The sequence below is a fragment of the Lepidothrix coronata genome, unplaced genomic scaffold (genome assembly GCF_001604755.1).
Source record: "Lepidothrix coronata isolate B3197 unplaced genomic scaffold, Lepidothrix_coronata-1.0 Scaffold205, whole genome shotgun sequence".
Classification (NCBI taxonomy): Eukaryota; Metazoa; Chordata; class Aves; order Passeriformes; family Pipridae; genus Lepidothrix; species Lepidothrix coronata.
In genome coordinates this window covers 891,630-911,765 of record NW_016690385.1, presented here as the reverse complement: position 1 = coordinate 911,765, position 20,136 = coordinate 891,630, and the positions used below count along the sequence as shown (strand labels likewise).

At 42.9% G+C, this 20,136-nt stretch overlaps 1 protein-coding gene across 2 annotated transcripts in view; it reads left to right on the top strand.

Annotated features, from left to right (window-relative positions):
* VGLL4 (vestigial like family member 4) overlaps positions 1–20,136 on the top strand; it is an 85,766-nt gene that overhangs the window by 58,980 nt on the left and 6,650 nt on the right. For both annotated transcript variants that reach the window (XM_017832753.1, XM_017832752.1), the window contains 2 exons: positions 832–1,021; positions 18,456–18,678. In XM_017832753.1, the coding sequence (XP_017688242.1) occupies positions 832–1,021; positions 18,456–18,678 (413 nt within the window). The remainder of the gene's footprint in view (positions 1–831; positions 1,022–18,455; positions 18,679–20,136) is intronic.

Sequence of the window (20,136 nt, the reverse complement as noted above, 5' to 3'; positions counted from 1 at the left end):
GTTTAGCAACGATATGTCAATGTGTTTATGCAAAGGCAACTCTGTTGTTGCTGAAATTATTTATGCACAGCTCTCATATGCTGTGAATGGTGTTTTCTGGTAAGTGTTAGATTATATAAAAATTTATAATCTACTCAGGAGCCTACCATCCCCCCCCCCCCCCCCCCCCCCCCCCGTCAGCCCAGATGGAAATTAGCATTATCCAATTGAAATTCTGTGATTCCTGTGCTGAAGAATTGTGCTCTTTGTTCACAGCTCCAAAAACACAGTTTTAAAGTACTTAAAACTTGCATCAGCAAGTTCCAATTTTTTTCTTTAATTTTTCCCTTGCCTGGTTATATACCAGACAAGCTTGTTTTGGACAGCTTTTTGTTAAGGGTATCATCTGAGAATTTGAACGTTCATTCGGTTTTATATCTTGGATATTTGGCATAAATGTGAACTGTAGCCCTGGAATTATAACCACAACTATAAGAAAAGGAACAAAGCTTATTTCACTGTGAGCAGTCATGGTTTGCAGAGTGAGGTAATCAAAGCTCGGTGTTGGAATTGCAGCCTGTGCGAAGGAATGTTTCTGAGTAAAAAAAGCTGTTGCAAAGATGAGTTAGCTCAGCCTTTCAGATCATCTGAGGTGAGCTCCCACCTCTTATGCTGCCTTTTCTCAACTGCCAGCATAAAGCATTGTTGTGGTACAACCATGTTGAACGTGCCCGTGCAGTTTGGGAAATTTTTGAAATTTTGGGGAAATTTTTCTGCAAGCACGTTTTCAAAGCATGTTATTTCACCTGTCTTTTCCCTGCCGTGTTCACTCTCTGCCGTGTTCCCCCCTAGGTGAGGCAGCACTGAGAGGTGAGCCCCGAATTCAGCCCCTTCCCGTGTCCCCTGCGCTTACCAACCACCGGACGGGCCCTCCTCCCATCAGCCCCAACAAGAGGAAGCTCAGCATGGACCAAGGGGACGAGGAGCTAGACTGTGAAAACGACCATGTCTCTAAAATGAGTCGGATGTTCAATCCACATCTGTAAGTGCCACGCTATTTAAGATTATCCTCTGCATCTCTCTGTGTGCTCAAATCATGCCCTGGCTAAAAACTTTGCTCTGGATTTTCCTTTTGTTCCAGCTTGTATGGGAGATCTGCCTAAAAGCTGCTGCGATTAGATGGGGTTTCTTATTTTCTTTTGTTTTCGTACAGCATGAAGTAACAGGAATTAGCTCAGCTATTTATAGTTAAACACACGTATTCACCTTACAATTCCTGAAGTATTGTTCGGTTGTTCTTTGTTATCTGCCCCTTTCACTTCCCCCCATTCTGGGCGCTCTGTGCGGATGGGGGTGGGGAGGCAGGAGGAGGAGAAACACAAATACTTTGCATTTTTTTGAGGCCAGGAACTTGTGAGCCAGCTGCTCCCTTGTCTGCCTTGACAACTGGGCAAACTGCAGTTGTTGCTAAACATTACTGAGGGATTGCACGGCTCTGACAGTTAGATGTGGAATGTGTCCGACAGGTAAGGTGTCCGTGAGTGAGGTGCACGTGTTGGGCAATCAGCAAATGCCATTCTTGCTGCGTACTCATTCCTGGGAATGCAAGCGTGGTTGGCACAAAGTTCAGACTTAGAGAATTCCTTTCATTCTTGACTGGAGGAAGCCATGGAGTGGTTCAGCAGCCTGATGCCTGTCCCTGCTGCCTCAGCTCCTGCAGCCCCGGCATTCCACGCATTCCGTGCTGCCTTGGACTCTGGTGTGCAGCCCTGAGATGTGACAGAGGTATTTATCCTCAAATAAATCACCACAGTGTTAGTCAGAGGCTGGGCCTGCAGTCTGCACTCTTGGAATTTGTTACAAATCAGGAATCCAGCACTGAAGTAATGCAAAACAATAAAAGCTCACAAGCTGAAAGAGACTTTACAACATACCTTCTTCTTTTGCCTAAAAATTTAACTATTTGTAGCCTTTCTTTGGAGCTGAGAGTGCTGGTGTTGGAAAGAACTGTGTGCTGTGTTTTGTGGCACACATGCATTACACAACCGCAGAGATTTATGGCATTTTTGAAACATTATGCAACTTTATGGGGAAAAGTGTGATTTCTATTTTTTTAAAAAAACTAATTTTCTAGTGATGAAATAAAACACAGCTGGCACATATGTACGTTATAACAGTGGAGGCCATAAAAATAATGAAGTCTGAACCAGCAGACTCTTGTGCAACCAAGGTTCAAAACTAAAAGATACAGGCAGTTATTTCAGTGATCCCTTAGATATACATTAAAGCTATCCAATATTTTCCAGTGTGGTATACTTCTATGGTTCTACTCAATGGATTCTTTCTGTGATTTTGTACATGAAACATGCATCTTCTTATAATAAAAAGACTGGTTTTCTGTCCAGAGCTCATGTGATTTAATGTGTTTAATTAAACCATCTACTGCAAATGAATTATAACCTAAAATAGCATCCATGAGGCCATCTTTTTTTCTACTTCATTTTGTAAGTTTGATCTGGCCATAAGAAAAATGTACTTTCAATGGAATATTACAGAAACTGGAACTTTTGTGATGCATCTGAAATAGCTGAATGTCTGTGTATTTCAGATATATCAGAAAAGTTCACAAACATTCTTTAAATTTTACTCCTATTTCCCTGCCTCCACAGCCAGTGAAGTTTTTTTTTCTGAATGTTTTCCCTCTTTTTTGGATTTTGATGTTCTGGTTTAACAAATGAAATGGATTACTCAAACTCTGTGGAACTGTCCTAAAAATTTTGGTTTGGAGATGGGAAGTGTGTTGTAGAAGCTTGAGTTTTTCACAATAAGGAAAAAGACAGTAGGTTTGGGGAAATAGATGTTTTATAGAACACAATAATGGCAGTGTGTGACTTGAAGGTTCTAGAAAGTATGACAACATTTAATTTAGAAAACCAGATCTGTAAGAGACGTGGAGTGTAACGTGGAGAAACTAGATGGCACAATATCTTTGGTGATAGCAAAGACATTTATTTCTGTGACTCAAACTATAAAGATAAGTTTCAGTCTCCTTTTCAGGACCAAGTCCCCTGAAAGCATAGGATGAAAGAGTTGGTGATACAAAATCTGGGCACAGCTGCCATGATCAGTATGAGGGCTGCAGACTGCACATCTCTGCCCAAAGCGGTGTGTGAATGCCTCCAGTGATTCCCAGTGTCCAGATGGGCAGACCACTTTCATTTGGAAGTCAGTGCTTAGAAGACAGAAGTCTTTATAACCTCCAGCAGCTCTTGGTCAGGCATTTGGGTCTTTGTGATGGTGCTGGTAGAACTGGGAAGCAGCTGTGTGTTCATCCTCTTAACACCAGCGTCTTGTGGTTGGAAATGTAATTAAATAGGACAAGAATTGTATCTTTGGTTCATTATAAATGGTAGAATCTTTCAATAGCAATTTGGTCTTAACTCTTAGGTAGCGGCACCCCACTGTGCTTCAGTGGGAATGAATCCGTTTAAAGGCTTTGAATATTTTATTAGAAATCCAGTTACGTCAGCCTTTTGTTTGGAAAGGGAGGGCTTTGAGATATTCCCTGCTCAGGTATAACTCCTTGAAGTATCACCTGTGAGTGTTTTTACTTTTATTGTGGAAAAACACAACTATTGGAGTACAGTGTCCAGAGCAGAGTGAATCAAATGCCCTGGCAAACCTCCTGGCGTTCTGAAATATGTAATGGAATTTCTGTGCAAAGAACAATTTATCAAAAGCTATTTTCAAAGGAGATGATTCTCAGCTTTAAGATAATGGAATATACTTGAGACCTTGTGGTTTAATTTTTAAAAATCAGTATGTGGTGCTACCTTCCTTACTTATATATACTTATAAAGCTTTTGTATTTTTGTGATGATAGAGGTTGTATACTCCCATAAGCTCCTTGGGGAGAAAGAGTATTTCCACTCCTTCCACAGGTAATATGGAATTCCTTTGTTTGCATTTCACACTTTCTGGTGTGTCCCTCAGATGTTTTACTTGAAATGCACTCACTAAAGATTAATCTTGCTGAAGTAAAAAGTGCTTTTTGCACCGCACTTCATTTTCCGGTGCTATGTGAAATAGAAGTGCGCTTGTTTTGAGCCTCGGGTTGAAACACACCTTTGTTTTCCCATGAATTCACTGAAATCACTCTGATTTACAGGAGGGTAATTAGGAACTCGGATTAAGTGAGAATTCTCTCTGTGTGTGCGGGCAGGGTGGCCGCGTTGTTCCACCTCCGGGGTGCGTTTGGGGAAGCCTGGCGGGGTGAGCGCTGCCCAGGCATGACCGAGCGTGTCCGCGGGTTCCCTCTCTCCCTCCTCTCGGGTTCTCTTCCTCCCTCCCTCCCTCCCTCCCACTCTCTCTCGGGTTCCCGAATCCCCGGGAATACAAAGACTGCCTTGTCCCAGCCGGGCACACACAGCCCTGCCCGCGGGACGCACCTCTGCCCTAAGAGTCCCCAGCTCCCCTTCCATCAGCCAGAGGTGCCCAGGCCAAAGAGCTTTAAAGAGAAATAACCATTTGAGTTCCTATTGTGACCATTATTTTTGTTTACTCATGGAGTACATCAGGCTGGAAGTTGGGGTTTGGGACAAGAAGGCTTGTGGACAGAATATTTTCTGTTTGTTGGGATTCCCATTTGGTTTGTTGGCATTAGGATTGCAATGAAAATTAATTTCTATACAGAAATCACCTTATGGCAAAATGTTTGCAGCTGTTAAGTTGATATCTGAGGAATAATCATCTCTTGGTTTCTGTGATATATAATTCGGCTTTTTCTTGTAATGAAGAAAGGTCTGCACATGAATAGAGTAGTTTAATGTGTCATGCAAAATGATGTGTAGTTTCAGACGTAAACCGTCCAGACCCAGACTCTTCTGTTTCAAATTCTGGTTTGTCTTCGCTTTTGTTACAAAGAAGAATCATGTCAGTCCCACCCATAAGACTCCTGCAGTGTGGAAGCTGCCCTACACCACAGATTTTTTACCATGAACATCCAATGGCATCTGTGCACTTTAATGACACTGTGGTAGAAATCACCAGGGCAGCCTTTAAAAAAATCTGTCCTAAAAGTGACCTGTATTCAAAGACCAAAAAATAATTTGTGTTAGAACAGGCCATTTCATCCAACCTCCTGCTCAGAGCAAGGTCAGCTGCATCTTCTTCAAGCTTGTGGTAGCTCAAAGCCAGAAACCTTAAGATCTGAAGTACTCAATAAAACAAGGCCCTCCTCATTAGAGGTGGGCTCTGTCACTTTCCTCCTTACCATTCCCTGAGCCTGATTGAGAACCCAGAGTGGAAATGTTCTGCAGAAAATCAGGTCCTCATTGTGGAGGAGGCTCCAGCTCCAGCAGGGTTTGAAAAGATGCAGAACTGGCTTGCAGAGGTAGTGTGGGAGTTGTCAGAGAAGTTCTTTGCTGCTAACTGCTCCTTTTTGGGTTCCAAACTTCATATGGTATTAAGAAATATGTTTACACTATCACTTTATTGTGACAAATTGGAATTGGATAAAAACCCCAACACACAATTCAGAACACCCCAAGTGTTTCTCATTTGCTGAGTGAAGCATCCTCACTCAGTCCTCCGGGCACAAATATGCTCTTGAAGTATTTTACGGTTCACCTGGGCCTCTCAAATCAGTCCTGTTGAAGCTGAACTCTATTGCCAGTGGAACTGATACAATGTTACTCTTATTGATTAAGTGGAGAAAGAATCACGAGGCAGGTTTCAAACTGCTCTTCCTAATTTTTTTTTTCTTTGCTTGAATGATGGACTGAATCAATCATATGTATTTTCTTATTTACTAATGGAGATTGCACAATACACAAAATCACTGTTCAGTTGCTTCCAAGAAATATATGTTTAATTGAACCTTCAGAGGTGGACTTGAAAAAGCCACCATACCTGAGTTAATATTTAACACTGAGTTTTACAGTTCTTAGCCAAGGGGGAATTTCAGAATGCACTCCACTCCCTTTCAGTTCAAGCACGTGTAAAAGGTTTGTTATGAACAGTTCCAGGGCTAAAAGCAATCTGATTGATAGCTTATCAGTCCTTTGCAAAAATACCTATCTGTCAAAATTTGGGTATATGTTGAAGTACTTGAAAAATCAAGCAATGTTAGCTCAGGTGTCTCCTCCACTCGCAAACAGAAGGGGTTTGTTAGTGAGCTCCAGATTTCTGCTTTGATATCATGTTTCCCACTTTCATTTTACATCTCATGTGAAGAAGCATAACCCTTCCATAGAGTGGCAAGGCTCCAAGATGCCTTGTGAGGGGGAAAAGCTGTGTTAGTGTTGCACAGGGGGTCCAAGCACCCATACGGAGGTTTGGACACCCACTTAGGGAAGGTGCCTGGGCGCCTGTGCACACAGGGATGGAACATGAATTACCTAATTTGAAGGGACCCATAAGGATCATGGAGTCCAACTATTTAGTGAATGGGGAATCCCTTGAGCCCTGGTGTTGGATTTTTACCCCAGGGTGAAAGTAAAATTTTACATTATGTGAACTATCATATATTGTCATGGGGTGAAATTCAGCACCAATCCAAAAGCCTGATATCTAAGCAAGAGGCAAGAAAAGAACCTTTGCAAGCTTATTCTAAATGTATATCCCAACCCCATGGAAACAAAGGTTTAATCTCACTTATTTCTATTTAACCATTTTCCCAGATGTTTCCTGCAGTTTGACAGATGTGCCTTTTACTAGAAAGTTGCGCTCTTGAGAATTAGAATGTTGTGGACACTGTTGCTATAGACAATGACTCTGTGAGGGTAAGATTTGGAATCAAACTTTACATGAATTTCTAGTTGAATCAGTAGTTTTGTTCCCCGGGCTGGCAGTGCTGGTGCTGGAGGGCAGCAGGCACAGCCCAGTGGGTTTAACTCCTTGCAGCGGGTCTGGCTGAACAAACATGGCTGTGATTCCCAAACATGATCTGGGGAAGGGAGCTGATGGATCTCCAGTCGGATACCGGGGCCGCTCCCGGGGGACTCTTGCGCCAACAGGACGGGTGGGCCGGGGGTCGTGTCCTGCGCCGGGGGCGATGCCCGGAGTCTGGGGGGACCCTGCCCTGCACTGGGCCAGGGCTGGGCTGCGTTTGAGGTTTATCTCAAAAGAAAGCGAGGAGGGAAATAAAAGGGCTTCCCTGCCCTTGCAGTCTGGAGGGTTTGACCTCAGTGACGGGACCGCTTCTCCCAGGGGGTAGGGAATGCTGCTGAGATCCACGCGCTGTGGTGCTGAATCAGATCCAGTGGGGATGGATCCGGTGTAGATGGGTCCTGTGTGGCTGGTCACCCGTATGGATGGACCTGTGAATGGATGCCATGGGAGTGGATACTGTGAGCGTGGACACTTATGTGGATAGATCCCGTGTGGATGGGGTCCTGGTGTGGATGGACCCCCACGTGGATAAATCCCACGATGGGTGGACCCCTGTGTGGGTGTACACCCATGTGGATGGATCCAGTGTGGGTGGATCCCTGTATGGGTGGATCCCATGTCTGTACCACTCAGCTCACGCTGAGCTGCCTCTGCATTTCTTACCTAACTGCACTGGTGCTGTACACAAACTGCAGCTCCTCATTCCCGATGTAAATGTTCCTGAAGCACAGCAGGATGTGCCCAGAACAGCAGCAGCTGTACCTGTGGGACTGTGTGTGCAGGGGGGATGGGATACGCCTGGTTTACTGACCAGAGCGCAGGATACCTGGTGAGGAAGGAGAGGGGTGGGTTTGGTAAGCCATGGGAACAGCCTTTAGAGCATCTGGGGGGAGCTTGGCATGCTCCAGTTACTGCTGCATGTTGTGTTTGAGGTGGTGCACATGTGCTGTGCTCCGTAAGGAACAGTCACACAGTGCAGTCACGTTGTGGTCGATTCCGATGTTCCTGTCACAGTCCTGCTTTTACAGTCCTTGTCCGTCCGAGTAATTTGTACCATATGTCTGTGAGCCATGTGGACATGACTGACGTCGCTGAGGTCGTGCTGCCTGAATGATGCCTCATGAATCTCTTAGTCACATTTTTAATCAGTAACTTTCATTATTCACAAACCAATACTTTAAAAGGGGGGAGAGGGGAGGAAAGGGAGTAAAATCCCCGAACATTTTTGCTTGTGGTTTGCTTTTTTAACTAAAGTCTCCTTTAAACCAGAAGCTGCAGTGAGAGGATACTGTTGATTGCAGAGTGTGATGGATAACTCAAGCACCTGAGTTGCAGAAGTGCCCTCTAAACATGCAACTGCTGCTGGGGTTGCTTTGCTTATCAGCTTTTCAAAGGAATTGTTTTACTATTGTCTTGGTTTAACAAGATTACAACTTAAAAATTAAGAGACTTCAGGTGGAAGTGTGGAAAAGGAGAAGAAACAGCTTTGCATTAACAAAGTCTGAATAAACAACAAATGGTGCAGTCAAAAACTTTCAGAAGAAACAAAACAAAGTTCCAAATCCCCAGGTGTGTGGGGGGGGAGAAACCCGCGGCAACCCGGGGAGGGGGGGAATGCAGGACTGTCCCAACAGTTCAGAAGGTGCTTACAGCCACGTGTGCCGGCAGTCAGAAATGAAAAAAAAAAGTCTTTTTCCCACAAGCAGTCTCGAAAGCAGAATACCTCGCTCTCAGATGGGTCAGTTTCTCTCTCAGTTGTCCTCTGCGAGGTGTCCTGTGGGGAAAAACTTCCTCTCAGGAAAAGAGAAGGAGGCGGCCAAAAACCGGGCTCCTGCTCAGTCCTGTCCCGGACCAAACCCCCAAAAGGCCCCGAACAAAGGACTCCCCGCCCTCCCCTCGCTGCCCCCACCCCCAGCCCGGGAGAAACGGATTCCAACGTTTCTTTTCAAACCTATGGCAACTATATTGGTAAGAATAGTTGTGCAATATACAATGAAGCTGTTACTGTATTTATAGTGCTTCTAGAGGTTTTGATAATTCAGATTTTATTAGCAATTACAAAGAGTTTCAATAAACTTCTAATGAAATGTTTATTCCTTTTATAAAACAACCTGTGAAAAAAATCTGATTTCTTAAAACCAGTTATTTATACACTATTCTCAGTCTAAAGGCCTGAAGAACCTGGGGGTTCTTTGAGAGTTGTTGAAATTTTTGTATGAAAGTGATTTATTGTACTTTCTCTGCTTTTCCCGCTGCACATCAGCTAATGTTATAGTATGTATCTGATGGATAGAGACCACAATTCATAAGCTTTAAGGATCCAGGCCCTTTCCCGTCTTTCTCATAAGACCCACTGAAGCTGGAAATTTGGTACAGTTAATTCCAGCACTGTGACCTTATTTTCAGAGATTGGGTTGTGTTGTTAAAGCTCTTAATAAATAAACCTACCATTCTCATGTTGTTGGTATCTTTTACTTCCCACATCATCTCTTTGAAAAAAAATTTTTATATGCTCCTCTACTGTAAGATTTTCACTTGATGCATCTTTTAGATGATGGAACCAAGTAAAATCCCGTAAACTGGTGAGAATTAGGGATTCACAGACTGACTTAACCTGGTGCTCACTTTTACAGAAACAGTTCCATGACAGGCATTGAGTGATGAACAAAAATATTTTTTCCAAATAAAAAAAAAGTAGAAAATATTGTGAGGAGCAGCCCAGTGAATCCTCTAAGAAAATGTGACTGCCATTTTTTATTTCCTCTGGCAGTCCTGCACAGCTTTACCACTGAGTTTTCCTAGAGCCTGTAGAACAGACTGATGCTCCCTGGCAGTGTTGAGCACACGTGGATGTGGCTGATCTTGCTGCACTGGGACATGACCCACTGCTGTATTTTCTGTTGCAGCTTTTCTCTGCCATTGGCCTGTGGGATTCTCTGTGTGACCATAAATAGTTTTTACGGTATTTTCCAGTGACTCGGTATAAAAGGTTTGTTGCATGTGCCAAGTTGAACTTCAAAAGGATGTTAATATGGCTGAATTATAAAAGCTGCACATGACCCAGCTCATGAATTGGTAGAATGTGGGAGGAAATGTCTGCCAGAGGTGTTTGGGTGGGCAATGCAGTGGGTACAAATGAATCCCTTTACAGCTGCCTCTGAATTTTTACAGTAACCCCTCTGACCTTTGAGCTGTTTGCATGGAAGCCCCTTTGCTCTTTCCCTGTGCTGTCAGATTTTTCTTCCTGCTTGTTAGAAACTTTAGGGAAAGTTTGGAGTGTCTCTTTAACCTCGTTTTTTTATCATTTGCTTTTCTGGAAGTTCTCCCCTCCAAGCATTCAAAGTGCCTTATGGACTTGAAACAGTTCAGATTTCTGCACAGACACTTCTAGTTTCCCTTGCAGCAGTGACTTGCCTTTCTAGATCCTGTTCTGTTGATCCCAGTATCTGCATTACCCTGCCTTGCTCTCCAGAAGTGAGCGCTGACAGACTCCCTCTGCTTCACCAGCTTTGTTTGACTGTCTCAAAATAAGGTTATTGTGCCACCAAGTACCCTGCTACTATGGTGACTTCTGTAGAGTTTACTTTTGAGCTAGAAATGAAATCTTAGTTGTGGGTCCTGACTGGCAGCTGTAGGATTGAGTTTCTGGCATGCTTTGATATGTCTGAATCTTTCACTTTTACTGAAACTACCTTCCAAAAAAGTGCTCTCTGAACTGCAGTAGCAGCATCTCATAAAGACAGACCACATCCTCTGCAGTGCCTTTCTCAGCTTCCCAAATGTTCACTTCTTCTGTCTTTTGTTCTTCACAGTTGGCAGAAATAGTTCTTCTGTTATGCATTTTTCTAGTGCAGTTGTGCAGGATTTTCCAAAGGCAACTGAAGCTACTGTTGTTCTTTCAAGAGGGAGTTATGGAGTGGTGCTAACCGGCCTCTGGTGGTCTAGTGGTTAGGGTGCAGCACTCTCACCGCTGCGACCTGGGTTCGATTCCCAGCCCCCCCGGGCAGATGGAGCTCGTCAGCCCTGTAAGGCAATCCATCTAAGAGAAGGTCACTCTAAACAAACCTACGTCCTAAGACCCTCACTGCCACTGTCCAAGCTTGCTCGGCCCCGGCAGATGAACCTCAGGATTAAAGGGTGGGCTCAGTTCAGCGCACGCTGTGTCTCACCTAAAAACTCACCTAAAAAATCCACTGCGCAGGCTCGAAGGGTTAATGACCTTTCCCAAATCTTCGCTCCCGAAGACTGGCCATTATATTTTATTTATATGGAGGGGTGACTGAATCAGATAAATCTCAAAGGTTAGTTACTTGTCCTGTCTCTTTCCCAAGAACTGTGCTGTTCCTGGGCAGAGTTGGGAGAGGGAAGCCAAAGATACCCCCTTGCAGGTTAGAGGACCAGAAAGTTTCTCCTCTTTGACTAAGGGATGAATACTTTTTGTCCTCAGTCCTTGAAAACTAAGTCAGAGCTGGTGGCAACTGTACTCAGCTGTTGGTCCCACCTCGAAAGAGTTAAACCAAAGTTTGAAGATGTGAAATGGGATTATGTTTATACTCCAGAAATCACTGTACATTTTAGGAAATTTTTTAAGCTTACTGCAATAACCAGTTATACCCACTGTGGTAGTACTGAAATGCTGGAATGTTCTGTTGCTCTAATTCCACCTTTTAAACAATTAACGATTGTTAAAAATTTATGTAATTTTCCTATCAGGCTAATTCATATTTACAGCTACCTCAGCAGAATTAATGACACCCCTTACCTTTTCAGAATTTTTCTGGATATTTACTATGTGTTAAAATTTTGTTGTTTGCATCTCAGGTATGGTTTAATTTCTTCAAAAAATTATGGAACTTTAGAATGAGCCATCAGGTGTACCAAGCAAAATGAGGACCTAAATGCAGGAGTTGGAGTAGGTTTGGAGTTGAGCAAACAGGCAGTAGCACTGCAGAGCAGAGAGATTAGTGGGCAATTTTCCCCCCCTTTTTTTTGAAGGTTGAATTACAGGTAACCTGCAACCTGTACCTATTGCAGTGAGGTAACTTTGTCAGTGTTTCTGCATTGTATATGTACATGTGTTCCAGCAGTGATGTAATTTTTCATTTAATGAATCTCAGCATTTTACTTATGGATGGAATGAGTGATTACTTTTATGAAGAAACCAGTGCTACCTTTTAAAAAAATCCTTCGAGTGTTGGAGCAAAGATGGCCAAATATTAAAGAAAAAATTCCTGTGAGAAAATAAGTAGGATCTGAGGTTGTGCTAATTGATTTTACTGTACATTTGATTTAGATTTCAGTTTTGTGGGTTTGGCTTTGGACTGAGTTCTTACATCCTGTGGTTCTCTTGCATTCTTTCATACTTGTGAATATTAAGCCTTTTCAGGAAGAGAAGCTCATCTGTATCTGAAAATTTGTGCTTGGTGCAGGCAGTAATGGGACACTCCTTTATGCATTTCACAGCTTATTATTGATTATTTTACTGTGAAATCTGTCCTCTTTGTTGATTCCATTTGTAAGTGACAATCTTGTCCGAGATTTTATCTCTGAAAATCCTGTTTTGATGAGGATAAATATAGAAAGTCTGACCTGTGTTTGTTTATATGTAAGATTGTCCTATTTGTTAGGGTATTTTCAATGGTTTAGACTTCTCATTTCAAAGGTCTTTCCATTAGCTGTAGCACTAAGCTGAAAAAAAATATCATTAATTGAAACTTTTTAAGGGAAGGAACTGCAGAATTCCAACTACAGAGGAGTGGGGAGAGCAGGGAAAATTGGTGTGGTTGGTGCATGTGTGATTTGGACTCTGAGAGAACTTGTATAAATATGATGTTTAATTTCCCAGACTGGGGCTGGTGCTCAAGTTAAAAATTCAAAAGAACAAAAAGCTCTTTTCTGGGAGAAGTTAACTTTAATTACTGGTGGCCGGAGAAGCTTGGAGGCAGTGCTTGAAATCCTGGGTGGCTCTCAGGAGTTGTTTGTAGCCTGAAGCAGAAAGTGAAGGCTCAGCCGCTTGTTTCTATCCTTGTTAAACCACACTGGGATGGGCAAAGGGCTGGAGGATGTTCCAGGCCAGGCCAGACCTGTGGCAGAGCCCTCCATGGCCAGCTGGCCCCGGCAGGATCACAGCAGGAGACAGGGATGCTCCAGTGCTGCTTCCAGAAAGGCCTTCCTGGGAGAGCAGTTACCAGCTTGACCTGTGTGTTGGTACAAAAACATGAGCTTTAGTTTGGCCAGGTTTCCTGCAGGGATGGAGATACTCTACAAATAATGTTAAAATATCAGCAGTGGCAAAGAAAGGGAGGACATTCATTAACTTTCTCGGGAAACCCTGTCGTGTGTCCAGGTTCTGTGGCAGGAGTGATTCCTGCAGAGACAATGATCTCTGCAAGTTGCCTCTTTGAAGCCTCTTTGGAATGGAGTACTGAGCCATAAAAGGAAAAGGCTACTTGAAGGAACTGCGAAACATGAAGTTAATAAAGCAGGATAGGAAAGGGTTATATATTTAGATGACAGTCATTCAGAGGAGATGTGGTTTGAAGAGGGCATTGGGCTGTTTGGGGTATTTTTTCATGTTATAAATACTTCAGATGATTGACTGACAGAGCAAAGTGATATTACTTTCAGGTTTTATTTGGGTTGTTGGGGTTTTTTTTAAGTCAATTCAGCTTGCTTAAAAAAAATCTGAGTAAAGAACACTCCGGATTTTTCCCTATGCATATGCATCATTGTATTTTGAAATACCATCTTAAATTCTAGTTTTCCCACCTCACAGTAACACAAGTAATGTAGATAAAAGTAGATACTTTCACAGGAAATGATCCCTGTCATGTGGAGCAGATATTAAGTATCAGTGGATTATAGATCCTTAAGCAATCTTTAACAAAAGCAACTGTCCTCTTTCAGACTTCAGAGTTAATGAATAAAGACAATAAAAGATGTTAGAAAATAAATATTACAAAGATGCTAAAAATATTTAAATCATATTTGACTTGTTACACAAATGGAAGTTTACTCCCAAGCAATATTATGCATTGTATTTGTGTAAAGAAAACATTTTGCATAGTTGTTCTTTGTGCAACACACTCCCCTGTGCAACCATTTCAAGTCAGAGCTCTGGTTCTGCCAAAGAGAGTGTGATTTCTTCTCTTGGAGGTACAGTAATGCTTTTGGCAACTGTTCCTTAAGGATCTGCAGGCTGAAAGTGAGTGCAAGCAAAGCTGTCCCCTTCACTGGGCCTCTTTTTTCCCTTTTCCTTAAGCAGCTGGCAGAGTTCTCTTGTTCCCGTAGCAGAGTGTGAATTACCCCCGCTCAGTGCCAGCGAACAGAACAGCCGCGGCTAAAGGGTCTGCAGCAAAAAATGCAAACAATGCATTTGAGTCCCTTTGAGCTGGTTCTGAGGAGGGCTGGAGCATTGCTTTCAGTAGAAATTTCTTTAGAACCAGACTGCAGCAGAATTCCAGTCAGGATGTGTGTGGTTTTGGTATGACATCCACCCGAGCACATGATGCTTGGTAAGTGCTGGAGTCCGGGTTATGATTCATTGGGAAGCAACATGGGAAACAATTGTCTGTTTTTCAAGTGTTGGAGAAATTAATTTTAGGTTGGAATTGTAATTTTGCTAAAATAAACCTGCAAGTAGCTGGAATTACCTGTGTTAGCAGGGAGGAAGGGTGGTGGATATGACTGATGGTCTCACCGTGGGAATTGCTATTTTTTAAGCCAGTAGAGTTGCACTGCACGTGGAGCCCAGGGTTGCATATGCTGGTTTTTAAGATAAAGTGGAGTCTGGGGATGGCAAAGCTGTTTAGACAGCTAGATTTATTTGTGATATATATTTTTAAGTTCTTTTTCAAACTTGGTCAGAAATCCTTCTTTGTAATTTTCTGCCCTTATGTTTGACCTAAGGGATGCATTTCTCCTTGTTCAGTGCAGGTGGAATGTTTAAGCTGATGGACTTCAGTGAAATGTAATTATCTTCATACACATGCAGTTTTGCTGCCCCCTCAGATAAAGTGTCTAATAGCAAAACAAGAATGACTTATGTCAATAGTAATAATTAATAATTTTGAAATTGTAAAAAATTTTCCATTTCTAATAGAAAATTATTTCTGAAGTGTCATTTTAAACTAAAATGACTTAATAATGGGAAATTGATGAATACCCTATAAGTAATTTTAAGTACAATTGTCTTACAAGTGGAGTCGGATATCTGTAGGATTTGCTGTTTATATTTAAATAGGAGGGACTAACAAGTGCTGGTGTATTTTCACAAGGGCAGAGCTATCATGTTACTGTCCTACACAGTGCTGTAACATTTCCAGCTGGGCTCAGAAAAAATAATATCTGATGTGGAAATAGAAGCTTCAGATATTTTTCTTTTTTTTTCAAAGACTATATAGTTGAAGGTAGATGAATTGAGGAGAGGATCTTTGAAGAGTGGAGTATAAAACAGTTCCCTGGCCAGAAGAGGAGTTGTTCTAATTTAGGAAGAGGACATTATTTGCTTACAGACAGGACTGGGGTGCGCCTGCTGAGATTGCTGAGATAACTCAATAATTTTAGGTGTCTTTAGGGAAAGTCTGCCTGCTGTGCTTGTTCATGGCATCAGGCTGATCTCATTGCCCAGTTTCTTGGTCCCTTCCAAAAATCTTTGCAGGAAAGTGTTGTTGGGGTTTTTTTGTGTTTTGTCTTTTGTTAAGAGTTGGGGTTTTTGTTTGGTTTTTTGTTGGTTTGGGTGTTTTGGGGGCAGCAAAACTACCACTTCACCCCTATTTAGGGCTGTGACTTTTTGTTTAAAGTGAGGATGAGTGAAATAGGTGCTGTTGTGTAAAATGGAAAATGTGTTTTGCTTGGAAATTTCAGTAAGTTTGTTCATCAGTGGTCACTTGACAGCCCCACTCCCCAGTAAATGCAGCACTAAGTTGTTGAAAAGTGAGTTATAAGACAAAACCCCCAAACAACTGGTGTAGCTACATTTTTTTGACTCATTTTACAAGTATTTTTGGTGGAGGAAACTAAATTTTTCCCTTGAAAATCAACTTGTGCTTATTAAAACAGAAAAATTCTGAACAGAGATTATTCTTTTCTTTGAGGGAGTGAAAAGTAGGAATGTGCTGGAGCTGTAGGTGGTTTTGCAACCTCCAAATGGTCATTTAAATTGTAGTAGACCAGATAATATTTTGTTGAAAAGTAAGAATTTGGCTTGCAGCCGCCAAAGATTCTTCATTGCAGGACGGAGAACAAGCCATCCCTACACAGCCTTCATTTAAACCGTGATTTTTTGCCGTGGCTTTCCGTGTTGCTGTTTCCCAGGATATCTCATGGCTGCTGTGCTATTTCTGAAGTTCCCCGCTTGCTTCCTCGGGGTGGGGCAGGAGGGTTTGGTTGTGTCCAGGAGCTGTTTCCATACTGTAATTCAAGAGGAGGCTACTGTATGTTAAATATAGTCCCCGGCGCTGCCATTAACTCACATTTGCATCAGTCATTAGCTCAGAGCGCTGCAATTCCAAACTTTCCTGCTGAGCTCTGCTCCTGCAGAGCAGTGCAATTGAAACAGGCCCGAGGCTGGGAGAGCCATTCCTGCTGGATTTGAGCTGCTTTATGCTGTCCAAATTCAGCCTGCAGAGAGGTTTGGGAAACACAGGGTGTTCAGGGACCGTCTTGAGCACCAGCTGTGAGACCTTCGAGGCTGGATCTGCTGGTCGGTTCTGCTGACCTGCAACTGCTAATTTGGAATTAGTTGAAAGAGATGGGGGGGCAGAGCAGGGGGATCCAAAGGGTTACAAATCCTATTGTTATGCTGTTGGCTGTTCCCTCCTTAGCATGCCAGGGGAATCTGCTTGAGGGCTGTGTCCTGAGGTTCTCAAGTCACTGGTTGCCTGACATCATATTAACCCTATCTTTACCACAATAAATGAAATTTGATTCAGGCAGGAATAGCAGATTTCTGTACAACCACGTGACTCTTAAACAAGCTCAACAATAGCACTGAAGAACTGTGAGAAGTTTCTCAACACAGCAGAGATCTGGATCCTCATCCCTAGAAAGATGATCACTTTTCTAGCTCTTACCTGAGAGGGGCCACAAAGATATGGGAACAGGTTTTATCTGAATAAAGTATTACATTGGGAAAAAAAGGTTGTTGAACAGAGATGAACTTGGGAGTGGCATGAAGATGATGAGCAGGGAGCAATGGCTTTGTCTCTCTCCTAATACAAGAATCGAGGCAAAGCAGACCAAGACAGATTTTAGGTTAAAAAAAAACAAAAATAGCCGGTGAAGAAAAGGTACTAACAAAGTATGTCGTTTAGACTGCGGAATCCCTGGTCACAGGATGCTGGTGAGGCTAAAAGATTCAGGACTGGACAGGATCCAGGACAGGATCACCATGGGACATCCCCACACCCTGTTTGGGTGTTTTAGGGGTTCCTTATTTCCCTCGACTGGCAGGGCTTTTTTCCCCTCAGCCTTCCTTTTGGAGACATTTCCTCAGATATTGAAACAGCCATTAGCTTTTTGAACTTGTAACTTCAGTATTGAATTGATTCCTTTTCCCTCTCTGCGTAATATTCATCAGCATTTTTAAAGGTTGCTCCTGCATATTAATTTGCTGTGATATGCTTTAAAAAATGGGAGGAAAACCACTTTGGGTTTTACCCACTTATACACAGGACACATAGGACACTTCATTAGTACTTCAAGAATCTTCTGAAGACAGGTTTTATTTCGCACAAAGCCAGCTTTCTCCTCTAGTGCCTTCCTATGGGAAGGATTGATGGAGTTTGCAGTTTGAAACTCAGTGACCAGTCCCTGCAAGTGTGTGAACTCTTACCACACTGGTACTCCCCAGACTGCCAGTGATACCCACACTTCCCTGAGTTATGAGTGAAGTGCCTTTCCCTTGAGTCACTGGTTTGCCTTTAATGACAATTATACTGCTGTATGGAAACTGAAGTCTCTCATCCCCAGATACAAACCCAGCTTTATTTCCATTGCAATGAATGATAGGCTAATTATGTGAGCACATCTCCTGGGATTTACTTTTCAGGAGTAGTTTGAAATTACTCTTTTGAAAGAGCAGCTGTAATTAAGTGATTCTGAGGTAAGTGCAGTGTAGTTTGCTTTTCTGTCATTTTCTGCTCTGAAGATTTTGCTTCCTGCCTTGACTCACTGCATTTTTGCTGATATCAACTGTGTCTTTTCAGTAAAATAAACTTTCCTTGGGCTTCAGCAGTGAATATTGCAGTGTTAGGAGAGGGAGTGGGATTAACAGTATGTTAAATGAGGAGTTATCTGATCTTAAAAAAGTTGTCACTTTAACTCGGTGCATCTGAATGAATATCTGAAGAAATTCTACAGTGAAGAGAAATGCTGGCTGCCAGAGGTTGCAAATCGGGATGATTGGCTTCACTTTGCAGGGAAGGAGGCTGAATAGACCAGGGGTACCTCTCTGAGGGGATTGATTCTACACCTCCCACAGCCCAAGCAAAGCGCATTTCCTGGTGTTTCTTACAGGGATTTGATGTTGCATATCTCAGAAGCGCTTGGAACAACAGTAAGGCCTTTTTTCTTTCCTGCCTTAGAAACAAGACTTCCAACGGGGATTACAGGAAGGAGCACCGGGAGAGGAGTCGCAGCCCCATCGAGAGGGCAGCTGCCCCGACAATGAGCCTTCATGCCAATCACATATATGCCTCAATCCCAAGCTTGAGTGTGGATCAACCTCTAGCACTGACCAAAACCAGCATGGATGCAACCAGGACAGTCGGCATCACACCAACACTGACTTCTGTGGAACGGCAGCAGGTACGGGCTGGCAGGAGCTGTGTGGGTGGAGAGTGTTGGCTGTGGACACAGGGAGGACTCCCAGGTATAAGCAGAACGTTTTGTGAATTACAATAGAGAGGAGATACTATTCCTCAGGCAAAATGTATTTTAAAAACAGGCAGTGAATGTCACAGCTCATCGTGTGTAATGTGAATGTATCACTGCTGTGTAAATGTATCTGTCACAGATTTCTTGGCCTTTCTGCTTTCCCTGATGCACGTGTTTTAATTGGGAATGCGAAGTGTGTGGTTCAGTGAAGTCCCAGTACCTGCTAGGCAATGACTGATGCAATTTGGAGGTAGTTGCAAATTGATGCAATTGTGCCCCTCTTGGTGATCCATGTGTGCTCCCCTCCCCTCTGTCCCGGCTCTCTCCCACCAGGACTGCTGAAAAACAGGTGCAGGACAAAAAGGGCATAAGGGAAAATTTTGCACTGAATGTTCCAGGTGAAAGAAGCTGGAATGATCTTAGTTGTTTTAGCCAGCCAAAAGCTGCATTGTTCAGAGCAATGTTGTGTCACTAAGTCATAACGACTTTTCCTAAAGCCAAGTAATTGTTTTTGATTATTTTAAACTTTATTTCCATATACTGGAGTGGTTGTTGGAGGGCTTTTTTTGTTGATTGGTTGTTTCTTGACTTTCTTGCACATTGCACTTGTTTTGCTTCAGAAGTGCTGAAGATGAGCCTAGGCAGGTTCTACAAGAACAGTTGTCAGACTTGCTTCGATCCCTCTTACAAGTGGAGAGACAAAGCAAGAGAATTGAGTTGTGATGAGCTGCAGCACTGAGAAATGAAACTGGCCCATGTACCCAAATCCATCCTTCCTTTCTTCCCTCCTGCAATGATGCCTGCAAAGAGTGAACACGTGGAGTAGATGGTTTTTCATGTGCTTTTCACTGGAGCCATCAACTTCCCATCCCCTGTGGATTTCCATGGGGGTTGGCTGTGTACACAAGTCCCTCACATTTTGCTGTGCCAAATCCCAACTTTGCACTGCTGCTCTCTCACACCCCTTGGCAGTAGCTTGCAGAGCTACTGTTCAGTGCAGGTCGGCTGTTCCTTGCTCTTGGTTATCAGTGATGACAGAAGAGAAGGGACAGGCTCCAGTGACAACACCAGTGCCCGTTGACAGCATTACTGCTGTGTCCCTGCTCAGCAACTGCACTACTGACATTCTGTCTGACCTGGGCTGATTCCTGCTGCCCAGTACTGGATTCCTCTCTCCTGTCATCTTTGATGGTCTGAATTAGATTACAGTCATTTTTCTTGGGAAAATAGGATGTTGAGGTAAGACCTTGCTAAGATCACGGAATAGAAATCATCCAAAATAAAAAGTCTAGTGATAAAAAGAAACCTTAGGTTGATGATTCATTGTTCGGTTTTGTGGGTTTTTTTCACCTTAACATGTTGAACGGGATTTCATCTTACTCTGTTTCT